This window comes from Lepidochelys kempii, chromosome 1 (genome assembly GCF_965140285.1).
Source record: "Lepidochelys kempii isolate rLepKem1 chromosome 1, rLepKem1.hap1, whole genome shotgun sequence".
Lineage (NCBI taxonomy): Eukaryota > Metazoa > Chordata > Testudines > Cheloniidae > Lepidochelys > Lepidochelys kempii.
The window spans coordinates 309453423-309468832 of record NC_136380.1 but is presented as its reverse complement, the minus strand read 5'-3'; the positions used below and the strand labels follow the sequence as shown (position 1 = coordinate 309468832).

The window sequence follows — 15410 nt, the reverse complement described above, 5'->3', positions numbered from 1 at the left end:
GCTGGTAAGAAATAAGTCATTTATGTAATAGCTCAAATACATGTTTTCCCCTTACACGAGCGAATAAAAGTCAGTTAAAAGTTACTGCAACAGTAACAGGTCTAACCAGAAAATGTCAAACGTAATCTAATGTTAGTTCAGGGAACTTAATACACATACCTTTAAAGCCTTTTCTATAACTTGCATAATTTAAATATTTACAAAATATAAACTTTATCTTATCAAAAATACATCTTTGGATATTTCAGCAACCAAACCCTTTCACACACTGCTTTTAAAGCAGTATTTAACACATAATTACATACAAATAAACAATGAGCACCAGATGCATTTCATATACTACATGGATGCCTCTGCACAGTTGCTGAGCAAACACTGCATGTTCAACAGTTGAGCTTTGCATCCCCATTTCTTTCAGCAGTGTGCAGGAACAAGCTATGCATGGGTAATGCCTAATCCCTGAATGGGGAAAAAATATCAGTAAATATTTTAATGGTGTGAGCCAATCTATCAAATACATTATGCATTTGATCTTGTTTTATAAGCAACACTGGCTGGGGAATGACCTATTGAAATATTCTAGCTACTGTAGCTGCAAAGATATTCATGGTGGATAGGTCCGTCAACGGCTATTAGTCAAGCGGGTCTGGGATGCAACTCTATGCTCTGGGGGTCCCTAAACTCTGACTGCCAGAAGCTGGGACTGGATGACGGGACAGAACATTCAATAAATTGCCCTGTTCCATTCATTCCCTTTGAAGCATTTGGTACCAGCCACTGTCAGAAGACAGGATACTGGGCTAGATGGATCATTCGTCTGATCCAATATGACCATACTTATGTTCTTAAAGGCAGGAGAAAAACAAGTTCTGTTTTTGACATTTATTTCCCTTTATGATAAATTTCTCCTGGTTGGATCCTGCATGTGATGTGTCTAAGGATTAAGAGAACCAGACCTAAAGCCACCACCAAAACAGGTGAAGATGGTGAATTGTTAATTTTGACCCAACAGTACAGTACGCTGAGGGCAGTGGGGCTAAAGGTATGGGTCTGGGGCTGGCAAGAACAGTGTGCCCCACGCATATATGAGACCTGGAGGAGCAGGCTGCAGCAGTCTGTTTCCTTCAGCTACCATTCTGTCCTACTCAACTGCCCCCCTTTCACTTGTTCTAAGCGCATTTGAGTGATGGGCTTGTGAAAATACTAAAAATGGCAGCTACTGTGCACACTATTTGCATTCACTAGAATGAACTCCAGCACCAATGGCCTGGCCATGCCCCATCTCCACCCGAAATATACCCATTATCCCCACTCTCCCACGTACTCAGCTCACATTACTGAGCACCAACACATTTACACTACGTGACTGTACAATCAAGCACTGCATGTTCAACAGTAGAGCTTTGCATTCTCATTTCTTTCAGCAGCATGCCGGAACAAGCCATACATGGGTAATTCTAGTTCCTGAAAGGTTGGAGTGAGGACTCCAGGACACCTCTCACATGTCCAGTATCCCTTCAGCCTGTGGCCATTAAAAGCCAATACTTCTTCTTGACTTTTTTCCATTGTATTTATTGACAATGTTAAGGCAATTCTTGATCATCATGTTATGGCTGTTGCTGATAAGTTTAATACCGCTAACTAGCTGTGGAGTTACATATTCAAATGTGTCACCTATCCACCTGGACTTCTCAAAAGGCATGGCCTTTTTTGCTGTTACTTTATCACTTTGTGCAGGCTACTCTTTGTCTTGAGTTGCTCTTTCGGTTAGAAACCAAACCGTTTGGAATACAATACATTCCGTGAGCTCTGTTACTGAGATTGATCCTCTTGTTATCCCAACACAGGAGGAATGAGTCCTGTTCAGCAGGAAGAAGTTGCTTTGGTTTTCGGAGGCAGATTATCTCATTTGCAGGTATGAACATCAGTCATGCTCTCACACCTTCTGCAGCGTACGTAGCAGCACCAGACAAACTTGCATTCGCACCTCTCCACGTGTCTGACCACATGAGTGTTGTAACCACGGCCACAGCAGAGGAGGTTGCAACCATCTGGTCCCTCTGAAGTGCGGTTGCATTCCCTTCCCTGTGTTCCAGGAATCCCGAGTCTGCGATCCTCTACACAGTAGTTGGGCGACTTGTTTATGTAGAGAAGATCTTCCTTGCGGATTGGTATTTTCCGTTGGGTTTTTTCTTTCCTGCGTAGCTTTTTCTTCAGTCTGTCTGATATCTGTATACTGTTTTCATATCTATCTTTTAAATACTGGCCAATCTTTTCAAATGAAGACATAGTTTTCCAACAAGTTTTTACAGCACAGGACCCAGAAACTCCATGACAACGGCAATCCACTGACAACAGCTTTGCTACAGCCTGAAAACAAATCAAGACCAATATTCAGACTTTAATTCCACCATATTCCCTCATTCATTAAAAATACTGCTCATTCGCTGGTAATCCATAGATCTCCAAGCATTTTACTGATGGGGAAATAAGGCCACAGCAGGGACAAAGTTTTAGTGGCTACTCGCTCTGGGTACCTAGCTGGAGACACACACACGGCCTGACTTTTTCGAGGTGCTGACCAGCTGCAGCTCGTCTTAGCAAGACAAAATAAGATGTAAGTTTCCATTATTACTCCTTCAAAATTGGCATTTATGCCTTTTTTTCATTCTGAAGGATTCAACGTTTCCCCCAAACTACATATACTTAATCATTCCACCCATCGCTGAAATGCATCCACCTCTTGAGTGGAACATAGCAATGATGTTTAACAGTGCACAGTTTGGGAATAAGAGTGGATTTAGCGGAGGACATTTAGATCTAGGGGCTTAGGTGAAGTCCCAGGTGGCTGTAACACGGACAGGATCAGGCTCTCCTGTTGTAGGTAGGTAGGGTAGGTATTAAGTTAGGTTTGCCATTAACGTCTTGTTTTCAATGCATTTTTTCACTGCACACAAATACTAGCTAACATGCTTTGATAATGTAACTTATCCATGTTTTTTATAACTGCAGTATTTTAGAAATATTAGTAGAGTTAATACTTTCCTGTTTGAAGTGTTTCTGTTGGGTGGAATAAATTTTAAATCCTTTTCAGATATAAGTCGATTTAATAAAAACTGTCTGCAGGGCAAAGGGTGTCTGCAGCCTTAATTAGGCTTCTGCAGCGCACACAAGAATCTAGGCAGAGCTTATATGGGAGCGAGCCTTGAAAAACTGTAGACTGTAAACAAAGCACTAACTTCCTACAGCCAGGACTGCAGCTCAGATCTTTAGCAGACTGAGCATAACGGCTTCCCCTTCAATCTCTCATGGATGGTCATATGTAGAAGTAAACAACAAGGTGTGTCTATTGGTACACGTGACACAGCTCTGGAAAAGTTTAAAAAACTACCATATACACAGACTTAGCAAAATGATGAAGCAAAATTTTTTTAACGTCTCCATTATTAACACTCCCTATGGATTCATTGGTAATTGTGTGGAAAAGTCCATATTATAGTTGTCTGTAGTGTATCTAACGTGTCCCTGTCCTACACTCCCACAACTCATGTATATATTTTAATCACAGAACAATTTATTGATGACATTGTTTTGAAGCACCAGTAGCTGGAGAGTGTTAAAAAAGGCTGATTTTTAAGACTTGATAGTGGAGCTACAAGCTTCTCTGTAAACTCTTTATACAGCAAAGTATATACATTCTTTAAGCTATTAGTGCAGAAAGTTTAAGGGGCATTTACTCTGATTCATAACAACTGAGTGTAAAAGGGACCTTGGGGTAAGCCTACAGCAGACTAATAAGGAAGGCAATAGAGTTTGGTGTGTTTTCCAGTTTGAGTATCTTTACCACCAATACAAAGATCTTAGGAGATCTTAGAAGATCTGTACAGGAACACACACTTCCACATAAACTACGGAGCAAATTCTTCAACATCCCCAGGAAAAAACTTGTCCTCTGTTTACTCAAATCCCTCCCAAAGACCCACTGCCCACATACACTCGCCCATGTCCATCACATGCCTTCCCCACCCTAGCATTTATAAAAGGGGAGGAAAGAAAGGGGGGGGGAGAGAGGAAAAATACCAATTTAACACCTTCCTCTGGGTTTCACAACAACTCTTACTTTATCCTGCAGACTGATCTGCCCTCATGCAGAGCCTTAGTGACATCAGGGGGACTGCTCCATCCACAAAGGGCAGATTTCAGAGTCAGGGTCTTAGGCTGCAAACTCCAAGGACCCAGGACTATCTTTATTTGTGTGTTGACTGGCACCAACCCCACCCCTCCTCCACACACCAAAGTTTAACAAAGGAGTAGTTGTTATAATTTGGTGCAGAGGAAGTGATTTGTCCCTGCCTTAAGTTTTAACATGATGGTAAATTTGGAACAAAAAATGAACACATTTCTATCAGCGTGGCTGAAGCTCTGGACCCTGCCCTGACTAGGTCCCATTGACTTCAGTGGGAGTTCAGGGCTTTCAGCACGTTGCCAGATTGAGCCCAGAGTGATACTGAGGGCTGCGCTGGCAACGTGCCTGGATCGTCAAGGTCACATCTAATTATGTATAACTCTACAAACATTATTAAAAATACACGAGCATATTTGCTTGGACTTGTACCTTCCTTGGTGCATGAACAGAAATTGCTTGTTGCTCGAGGTCGCTGGTAAGTCAAACAAGTGAGGCATTCACAGAGCCATTAAAGAGGAATAGCAGGCATGTGCCCTGACCTGTTAGAACCATTAGTCAAAGCAGATGGAACCTAGTGAACTGGGAAGGAGATGAAGGCAACATTTCTAGACCCTGTGGGCAATGTTTCCTCTAATTTTTGACAGGCCGTGTTTGCAAAAAATTTCTGTGCAAATTGTTGTGCTTCTGTGCAAATTTTTGTGCACACGGTGTTTCGCCATGTGCGCTGGGTTTAGGATCTGCGTGCGCACACAGACACGCACAGCTTACAGGGAACAGTGCCGGTGGGCCATATCTGGAGCTGGAAGCTGCTATGTCCGGATGGACAGCAGGCAGTAGGAACACCCAAACTGCTCCTCTGCAAGAATGGGGGATAGGACCTATGCCCAGACCACCCTTGGGCATCCCCAATTTACAACAGTCTTCCAGTAACACTCTGATTCAATTACCCTGCAATTACGACAGATACTTGTGTTCTCTTCCTCACTACTTATTTGTACAGTCATAATCCTGTGTTTGTATCTTCAGAATCAGTTGATAAGGAAATGATTGGATAGTCACAGCTTTGGCATTAAGACTTCACTATGATCAAGGCAGAGGAGAAACTAGGCTCTGAGAGGAGAGGGCCATTGTTACAATGTAAATAACCCGAGAAGCTAACAAAAATGACAAAAACAGAAACCATACAGAGAATGTAAACAGTAAGCCTGTTTTACAAAGAGATGCTATTTCAAAGTATTATCCTAGGTACCATTATTAGTTATATGTATTATGATAAAATGTAGCATCCCCAAGTAGACTGAAACCATATTGTGCTAGGCGCTGTACAAACATATGCCCTGATGTTGCAAATAATTTCACAAACTTCACTTTCCACACATGAATAGCCCCATTGAAGTTAGTGGGGCTACTCTTGTGTGTAAAATTAAGCATGTGTGTGTTTGGAGGATTGGGGCTACATAAATGAAAAAGGGCAAAGGAATGATGTGAGCCTCACTCTCACCTCTGGTCTGGTCTATGACTATCTAAGTGTTTCTGATCACCTCTCCCCATGGTACTTCATGATGTGGGATGCACCTTCCTTATTAAAGTGTGGTTCTGCTCTAAAAGGTGACTGCAAGGATAGCATTGTGAGGCTATGTATTCATATTCTGACTGCAACAACAGATTGCCATGGAACAAACTTCTATGCATGAGGCCAAATGTCATAGGTAAGCATTTAAATGAAAGCAGACCAGATTGTGTCAGGATGCTGGAAACGATGGTCTACTGTTTCTGCATAATCTGAGGGCATTTCAAAGTACAATATGTTCTGGACCACTACAGCTAGAACCTCATATGATATGGGCACTGTCACATGCACTGCAGTGCTTTTATGGGTTATGTATGCAGGTGTGTATACAGAGACGTGAGGTGAATTTAGTGTTTGTGAAAGGTGCTACACTGGTGGCTGAATCCTCTGTTTAGACCACACACGCTGGTCTATAAGCAGCAGCCCCATTTGGAGCAATGACAGGGCAGAGTAAGTACTTCAGTCCATACCCCTCAATCCACTCTGCCGATGCGGTCACCAAGAGTGCCAACAGGGATTGTGGTTCTGACGACAGTTACCTGGACCTTGATGAGACCATCATCTCATTTCACACAGGCAAACTGACCAGGTGACATTTCATTCAGTATCATACCAATAACCAATTCCAAATGGCTCCATTAGCCAACCTCTGAGCCATCCTGTCCCCTAATCATTATCTAATATGTTTGGAGCTAAGAAGTGCAATACACTTGTGAGTTCCTCTATCTGTCAATAAAATATTCTGATGGATCAGTTAGTATATTCCTTTAGGGGACATGGAACCCAGTGAGTTCAGACTCTCAGTTTTAGCCTGATCATTCCCTGAGGGAGGAGAGGTTTGCACCCGCCCCCAAGAGAAAGGTGTGAGGTTCCTTCCTCTGAGACCCACCAGAGACAAAGGAAATCCATATGGAAGCTGCATGCTGCCACATCTCCCTTCCCCAGCACCACAGCTCCTGTAGGAGCAGCGTTCTCATAATGGTCCTGACCAGGGCCGGTGCAAGGAGGTTTCACGCCCTAGGCGAAACTTCTACCTTGCACCACCCCGCAGCAGCTCCCCGCTGCCGCCCCCCTCGCCTCGGCCCGGGCAGCCCCCCTGCGGCAGCTCCCCGCCACCCCCTCCCTCGGCCCAGGGAGCTGCGTGCAGCAGCTCACCTCTGCTCCGCCTCCTCCCCGAGCACGTCGCCGCTTCTCCCGCCTCCCAGACTTGCGGCGCCAATCAGCTGTTCGGCACGCAAGCCTGGGAGGGAGAGAATCAGAGCAGGGCGGTGCTCAGGGGAGGAGGCGGAGGAGAGGTCGGCTGAGGCAGGGAGCGGGTCCCCTGTGCGCCGCCCCACCCCGTTACTTGCTGCGGGCGGCCCTCCCCGCGCCCCACTGCCCCAGCTCACCTCCGCTCCACCGCTGCCCCCAACCACTTGGCGCCCTAGGCGACCGCCTAGTGGTTGCACCGGCCCTGGTCCTGACTGCTGCTGCCTCCAACTTCCTCTTAGCAAGAGGGGTACAGTGTATGTTCAGTATGAAAGGGTCAGAATTCACATACACTTGGAATTTCCATGGAACCGGGGAGTAGACTCCTGAGACTAACCCCTCCTGTCACCAGCTCACTTGTACCCACTTATTTTCAAGAAGCATCTAGAGAGACGTTTCTACAGTGCTTGGAGAAACAGGGGTTGCATACGACGGAGCCCACCCCACCCAGGTCGATTCCTTTTTCTTCTTTCTACTTGTGGAACCAGAAGGGAGTGTTTGGCCCCCAGTCTGTCTAGATATCTTAAGTATCATAGTATCTGAGCACCTCAAAATCACAAGTCTATTCACCTATCACAACACCTGTCAGGTAAGGTAGAATTATTTCCTCCCATTTACAGAAGGGCAGCTGAGACATAGTGAAGCTAAGGCCCGCAGCCTCAAAAGTATTTAGGTGCCCAACTCCCTTAATACCTTTGAGGATCTGGGCCTAAATGACTTGCCAAAGGAACTCTGTGACAGAACAGGGAATTGAACGTTGATCTTCCAAGTCTCAGACTAGTAAACACTGGACCACTCTTCCTTTCTGATCTTCCGATCCTTCCTACTTTCTAAGTTACATGTCCTAGAGCAAACTAGGATATCAAAGCTTAGGCATAGGGTTCGGAGTGGAGATGGAACAGGAACTGGAGTATTCTACACATACCAAAGCCAGTACCAGTTATTCCAAATGAATGGTGTCACATCACTCCCTGGAAGACTATTCTTGCAATGACATGGCATCAGAAACACGATGGTATTTATTATGCAAGGTCACAGGATAGCACAATATCTTGCAAAACCTCCTTCTTGTAGGCCCCAGAACACCAGTTTAAATTCTTTCCAATGTCTATTTAAGGATTTTGAAATTAGGACAATCAAGAGAATTTATGCTGCTATTTTACTCACTAATACCATAGTTAGAGTAAAATCCTAACTGCAAATAATGAGGGCTGCTTTTGCTTTCACTTTGCATAAAGGCTGCAATATTTGCTTTACCCTACAGCTCACAGCTAAGTTGAAAAATATTTACTGTATGGAAATTACACAGAATAGTCTGCATACTTTCTCCAAGGGTATTTAACAACAATTCCAGCTCTTCTGCAAAAACAGTGTGGCTAAAGATCATTAACTGCTTCAAGCTTGCTATGGATGAAATTTCTTTAATACAAAAACCAGTGCTGCGCTGTAGAAAAATGCAGCATATACTAAGGTGTGGGCACCCAATGATTTCTACAGTGCTCTTTTCTGTGCTGTACTGCAGAGTTCTGTATTACAAAATGCCTGCAATCCTGTAAGGTCCTAAATTCCTAGATTCTCATTGGGGCAGATTCTGCCATCCTCATTCACACAAAGTGGTACCTTACTCTGCAAATCAGTCCATTGATCTCAACTACCCTGGGATTATCTACACTACAGCTACACAGCTATAGCTATGCTGCTATAGCATAGATGCTGCCTACATCGATGGAAATGGTCAAGACAAGGGGCTACCTCAATCTAACTGTGGTACTCAATGCTAACATTTTTTATTTAATTTTAAGTGTAGGTAGAGCTCAGAGAGCGATAGGCAAGCGCCTGATCATTGCAGACAGCAGGCCCTAATCCTGATCCTGCTGAAGTCAATGGGAGTTTTGCAACTGATTTCAAAGCTTATGCTGACTTCCCTGAGAGTTGTGGGTGCTCAGCTTCTTTCAGGAAAAGACTGTATATAAACTGTCTAAAAATGCTTATTCATGGGTGTATTTAACAGCATGTAATACACTGTGGGCAACAAAGTAAAGAGCAATTCTTAAAAAAATAGACTATACCCGCTAAGAAACCTGATGTCCACTCTGTCAACTCACAGAAAGGTTCCAAAAAAGAAAAAGGCAGCCCACTGTATATAACTGAAAGGAAATAAAGCCACAAGCATTATTCTGAGAAGTGTGTGGTTAATTTTACTAAAGGAGGGGCATGAAAGGTAAAAGTCTCTACTGTATTCCACCTCTGACTCAAAATTATTTTGTGGATTTTATTTTTTAACTATAAAGTGAGTGAGATAGATGATAGCCTGGATTTTTAGCCTCAGTTTTGAAATTCTTTGCTCTGGAGATTTTAGTTTGGCTCTTGCCATGGGCCCAATCCTTACTTGCAGTCAGAATCAGGTCTCTTTGCATTAATGCCACTTTGGGCAGTTAAATCTAACTATCATTTGGTTCGATTTCTAACTTCTAATGCATACCTGCCTTCCAGCCTCGTTATTGTGCAGGTTCATTGAGATCAGTCCGTTCCCGTCTTTTCCAGTTATATTCTTAATAGGCCCATCTAAGAACTTTCTGCTAAACCACATTCCATAATGGATGTCATCAGAGCAGCCACCCCAGTGCCAGCCTTCAGTGGCTGAGCCACCGTTTTGCAGGTTTGTATCACAGGAGCACTCAGTCATATTTCCTGCACTGCATGATCGAGTCACTGCATGTACAAGGCCTGCCGCCGTCACTGCATATATAAAGGCTGTTTCCTTGGTGCCTAAAAAGAATGCATTGAAATGTTATTTTAGAGATTAACCACATCTGACCACTATTAATTTTCACAGATGAATCTTGGAAGTCAATCCCCAGTAGCTATTATTCAAGGGGAATAATGAGAGAGCTCTACAGTCATTATTTACACCATATCCCAATGATGTCAGTGAGCCTGATTCATGGAGTTACACAGGTGTAATGCAACTGAGACTCCAACCTAACAAGACTTCACAGATGCGGAAGGACTACTCACATACATTTGATTTTTTTCAGGACTGTTCCTTTAACTATGCTACTTCATTCTGAGCGTGTGTCATTTTGTTCGCCACTTTCAGAAGTGGATTTTGGGTTTTTTGGCATCAGAAAATTTTGACCAAATTTCAAAAATAAATTTCAGTTGAAAATTTCTGACCAGCCCTGCTGCTTTCCACCATTAATACTGATTTGAATAAGGAGAAAATGGTTCAGATCATGGAGCAACCCGAAGCTCACCTGTGCACACCCAGGATCATAGTGTTGCCTTTGTACAGGGCCAGATCCCACTGTATACCACCTTTAAGAACCTCAGGGCTGTTCTAATTTACAAAGGGTGCAACAATCACAAGAAGCTGAAACCACAGCCAGGGATCAGAGTGGCACAAGGGTGTTTTGGCCATACCCCCTTTTCTCTGGTAGGCTGGCATTAAGAAGGGGAAGTGGCATAAAGCCCCAGTGCTATCTTTCACCAATGGATGATCTTTGCCCTGGGATGACTCTTCCCATGTTGGTTAAGCCAGCTTTAGAGCCATATTCTGCTGGAGGCGTGGCATAAAGCGAATGCCCCAGAGAATCTGGCCTGATATCTTTAAAGGCTTTGGTAAGGTTAGAACACCATTAAGACCATTTAAAACATCCTGCCATCAGTTGAAGAACTACTATTTTCTCCACTGTTATAAAAGAGAGTTTTAGTTATTCCATACTGCTCACTGAAAAGGAACTTCATTTCTACTAGAGTGTTTTGATGGCACCAAAACAATTTTTCCCTTAAAAAACACCAACGAGACTATTCACACTAGTAAAGACACTTTTGTGTAAGTATCTGCAGGGTCAGTCCCTCAGTTTGGGCCCAACTGATGTCCACAGGAGTATTCACATGAATAATGTTATGTGCAAGGATGGCCTTTCTGAATTTACATTAATTTGTATTGCTTATTTTTAGTTATTTATTTTTGTGGTTTATTTCACAAGTGATAGCATTTAGTGACCATTACATGGGAACAAAATACAATCTTAAACTACTGAATAAGGACCTGATTGTGCACTCTTCATTCAGGCAAGTAGCATGGGATTGAACCCAAATCCTGCGAACACTGACATGGATGAGTAACCTTCGGCACAGGACTTCAGTGGGAATACTCATGTATTTGGGAGCAATGACACTACTCACTCCTCTGTACGTGTGTGCCATCCCTGCCTTGGTCATAACTTGTTAACAGTATCTAAAGCCATAAACATCTGACAGGTGTTTAATTGTTAAGTTGGGCCCAGACCCTACAAACTGCTCCACTATAGATGCCAAGTCAGCAAGGCTCCAGGAGAGCCCGGAGAGAGCTTCTTGCAGGATCTGATGCTTTCATCTAATACAGACAAATTACCCCTAGTTTAAGGCTTGATTCAGCCAATTCCCATTGACTACTCCCATATTTAAAGCCAGCCAGTATCTGAAGAGCAGCTGATGGAGGGGACGCACGGGGGGCGCTGGGCACGGGCGGCCCTTGGGATTCCCCCCTCCCGGCCCCTCTGCCCTCCACAAGCGAGGACAGGTCGCGGGGGAGCCGAGCCTATGCTCTCCCTGCAACCTTCACACCCACCCCAGCCTCTGGCTCGTCCCCGCCCGGCGCCCCAGTCTGGCCCCGGCACACGGGCGGATCGCGCCCTCCCGGGGGACGGGGAGCCCCGCTGCGCTCCAGGTGGGGCGAACGCTGGTCGGCGGCCAAGGCTTGGCAGGCACCAGCGGGCTCGGGATCCCCCCCCCCCCCCCCAGCAGCTGGGCGCTCTCCCCCCAGCCCCCGCGGACTCACCGCTGCTCAGCTCGGCGCCGAAGACGGAGAAGTCGGAGTCGGGGGGCAGCAGGAGGCAGTTCCACCGCTCGTGCCTGAATTGGCTCCGGCACTCCTGGATGCCCAGCCGCGCGCCCTCGCGGATGCTGGGCAGCAAGTGGGGCTTCCTCTTGCACAGCTCCTTCTGGCGGCCGCTCAGCGGCAGCCCGGCGCAGCCCAGCTTCTCCGGGACCCCGAAGGAGGCGATGCCCAGCCACCTGCGGAACCAGCCCGGGAGTGAGAGCCAGGCAGCCGGAGTCTCTCGGCCTCAGAAATGCCCCCTCCCCCGGCCGTCCCGCCAGCCCCATCGCTGCCCGCCCGCCGGCCCCCGACTCACATCCAGTTCCCGTGGGCGCAGCAGGGCCAGAGCGCGAGCAGCAGCGCTGCCCACCGCACGCACAGGCGAGGCAAGCCGCAGCCAGCCCTCCCCATGGAGGCAGCCCGCCGTCCCTGCCCCGCGCAGCCTGGGCCAGCAGGTGACAAGCCCCCGCGGCAGCTTCCCCTTATTCTGCCTCTTCCTTTGCTCCGCGCCCGGAGAGAGCAGCCTGCGGGCAGCCGCGGGAGCCCAGGGCTGGGCAGAGGTCCCCTCGCTTCAACGTGAGCAGGTTCCTCTTGGACCTCTCCATGCCCAGCCTTCTCGGCCCCTCCAGCCGCGCCTGGCCGCCCATTGGCCCCCGGCAGCTCATGAATATTTGAGACAGCGCCCATTGGTCCGGAGAGCTCGCGGGGCAAGGGCTGGCCCGCTAGGGGGCGCTGCCGCGCAGCACACCCGGTGTGAAACAGGCTCCGGGGGAGCGGCCGGGTTCACTCAGGGAGAGGTGCGCGCCGTCTGTGTGCGGGTCCCGGCGCCGTGCTCGGGGAGAAAGCAAAGGGGCCCGGCTGTGCGACAGGTGGCCGCAGAGCGCCCAGCCCCGTAGCATGGACTGCGCTGGTTGCGCTTGCCTTCCTCTGGGGGACTGGCTGGTGAGGTTGTTCCCCTTTGATGGGGGCTTCTAATGCCACCAGCGCGTGTGAAAATAAGGGTGGAGTTAGGTGGCTTGTAAAGGTGACACTTACCAACACTCTGTATTTTAAACCAGCAATGAGAGGAAAGGAAGGGAAGACAAAGTGCACCATCCATATATTCGCAAAAAGAAAAGGAGGACTTGTGGCACCTTAGAGACTAACATTTATTTGAGCAGGGTTTATTTTATGCTTGTTGCTGCTTCCTCCCTCAACCTACTGAAACTGATTCAAGATCCTGATCTAAAATCAGTGTAGTTCTCACTCCCTGGCTCTTGATCTGCAATATAAATATAGCATCTGCCCTGAACTCAAGCAGGCTATGAGTATTTGCACTCTGTCCTTAGAATGATATAGATTTTTACATGTAAATATCAGTAAACATCAATTTCACCATACAACACACAATTGAAATTTACAGATAGGCAAAGTAAGAAAAATACTGCTTGAGAACTTAGTTTGATTTCAGGTTATTTACTCTGTTTATTTTGACATGATGTTTAGCAATTTGTGTTTTAACAGTTATAAAGCATTAATTTTTTGAATCTCAATGTCTACTGTCAATTGTTGTCTGACACCCCCCATTGCCTGACCCTCCTATAATTTCCCGCAACTGTAAACTTTCATAGAATCCTAGAATCATAGGACCGGAAGGGACCTCGAGAGGTCATCTAGTCCAGTCCCCTGCACTCATGGCAGGACTAAGTATTATCTAGACCCTTCCTGACAGGTGTTTGTCTAACTTGCTTTTAAAAATCTCCAATGATGGAGATTCCACAACCTCCCTAGGCAATTTATTCCAGTGCTTAACCACTCTGACAGTTAGGAAGTTTTTCATTTAAATAGATAATCTATAAAAAAGCTTAAAAATAAACATTGATATTATCCATCACATTTATAAAAGAAGAATTCTGCCCAGCCTACATTTCGCACTGAATTGCATGTGCATGTTCTCTGAGGAGTCCAGAATCCAACTCCAACTCACACCACATATAATATTGTCTTTGAGTTGGAAAATTATTAACCTGTGATGGCTCCAATCATACTCGTAGATCTGAAGTAATTGAAACCTGACTTTTTCCAGGCCATAGCCTACATCTATGGCTAGGCTACAATCACATCTCCTGTTTGAACATATTGGCCAATACAAGTGATTGTATTTGCAATTTACAGAAGTGTGCCATTTTTCATAGGTGTAAAAAATGCCAGGGCACCCATTTAATCATGTATGGCTAGATTTTGATCCCTTTACTCATACTGAGGAGGACCTTACTCCACAATTAGGCCCACTGAAATCGACTACTATTCAGTGTGAGTAAGGGGACCAAAATCTGGCCCTCTGTAATTCTGATCCCCACAAGGTAAATGAGACAATATTAATCTTAAGCATTACAGGTAGCCAAATCAGAGTGAAGTAGTGAAAAATGAACCAGAATCAGAGCTGAAGTCATATGTGTAGCCTGAGTGAATCAAGCATCCAAAGTTACTATACACCACTATACTGAGCAGACAGATTAGTGGGATCAAAATGTCAACTGGAGCCAATTCACCATCAGGCATTGTCATCTAAGCTTGTAGGTATTGGTTGTGACATGACCTCTCTCTGAAAAAGCATCCAAAAAACTTAAAAATACCACAGAAGTGAGGGGCTAAGCCACATGCCAAGCAGGATTGTGAAATATTGTGGTAAGAGTAAAGGTTGCAATTACTATACAGTCACTGGCTGTTGCATATGGTTCATTTAGTAATCTGGTGACTTGCGTTCTCTTACATTTTCAGAGACTTGATTATCTGGTTGGTAATCAAATAACATACAAAATTTACATACATGAGTGATGAAGACTTTGTTGCTGGGTTGCTGGATCTGTCTTTTCCATGCTTGCTGGTCCAGCACTCGCTCCATATCCATTTTATTCTCCCACATACAGTCTATCAACCGTTTTCTTGGCAGTCTTTTTATTCTCTGCCCAGACTTTCTGAGTGTACATAATTACCATTGATGCTGCACATTTTATTTTGTCTTTATACCTAATGTTCTCCATGGAGCCAGTGATGTGCAAATAGGGAAAGGGGGGAGTGAGCAGGCAAGTGATGAGCATGCTGGCCAAGGATCCCACCACCTTTTCCATCTACCAGCACACACCGACATCCAAGGTGGAGACACCCTGTTGCGGAGAGGGAGCTGTCACTGTGGCAGTTGTGGCGAAGGACTCCTGGCAATCTGTTTCCATTGGTGCTGCACTACTCGGCATCCGGGGCAAAGCTATGGAAGGCCCAGACCTGCTGTGGAAGCACAAGGCCCATGTATGGATGACCCTGTACCCCCCTCAACAAATACTTGAGCTTCACACATATCTTACGGTACCCATGATATGGGCCATTGCTTCTTTCCAGGTGGGGGCAAACTCTGCTCCCTGATGGGAAAATTCTAAAAGCGTTACTGTGTTGAGTTCCCTGTGCACTACAGGGTGTTACTGAAAAGGGGTAGGACATTGAACAAAACATGTAAAAATCAACCTTCCTAGAACAGTCCTTCTACAAGACTTCTCGTCCCTAAAACG

At 45.7% G+C, this 15410-nt stretch overlaps 1 protein-coding gene across 1 annotated transcript; it reads right to left on the bottom strand.

Annotated features, from left to right (window-relative positions):
* WNT16 (Wnt family member 16) lies at positions 1-12548 on the bottom strand. Its single transcript, XM_073328197.2, has 4 exons — positions 12185-12548; positions 11830-12065; positions 9487-9773; positions 1-2370 (listed from the first exon to the last, which is right to left on the bottom strand). The coding sequence occupies exons 1-4, from the start codon at positions 12277-12279 to the stop codon at positions 1906-1908; spliced, it is 1083 nt and encodes a 360-aa protein (XP_073184298.1). The 5' UTR covers positions 12280-12548; the 3' UTR covers positions 1-1905.
* Between the last annotated feature and the right edge of the window lie 2862 nt (positions 12549-15410).

Bases quoted from the DNA above. Each gene is read 5' to 3' on its own strand.
- WNT16 (XM_073328197.2), bottom strand. From the start codon at position 12,279: ATGGGGAGGGCTGGCTGCGGCTTGCCTCGCCTGTGCGTGCGGTGGGCA. The intron at 9,774-11,829 runs GTGAGTCCGCGG...CATTCTTTTTAG, and splicing joins CGGCGCCGAGCTGAGCAGCG to GCACCAAGGAAACAGCCTTT. The intron at 2,371-9,486 runs GTATGCATTAGA...ATTTGTTTTCAG, and splicing joins ATAACGAGGCTGGAAGGCAG to GCTGTAGCAAAGCTGTTGTC.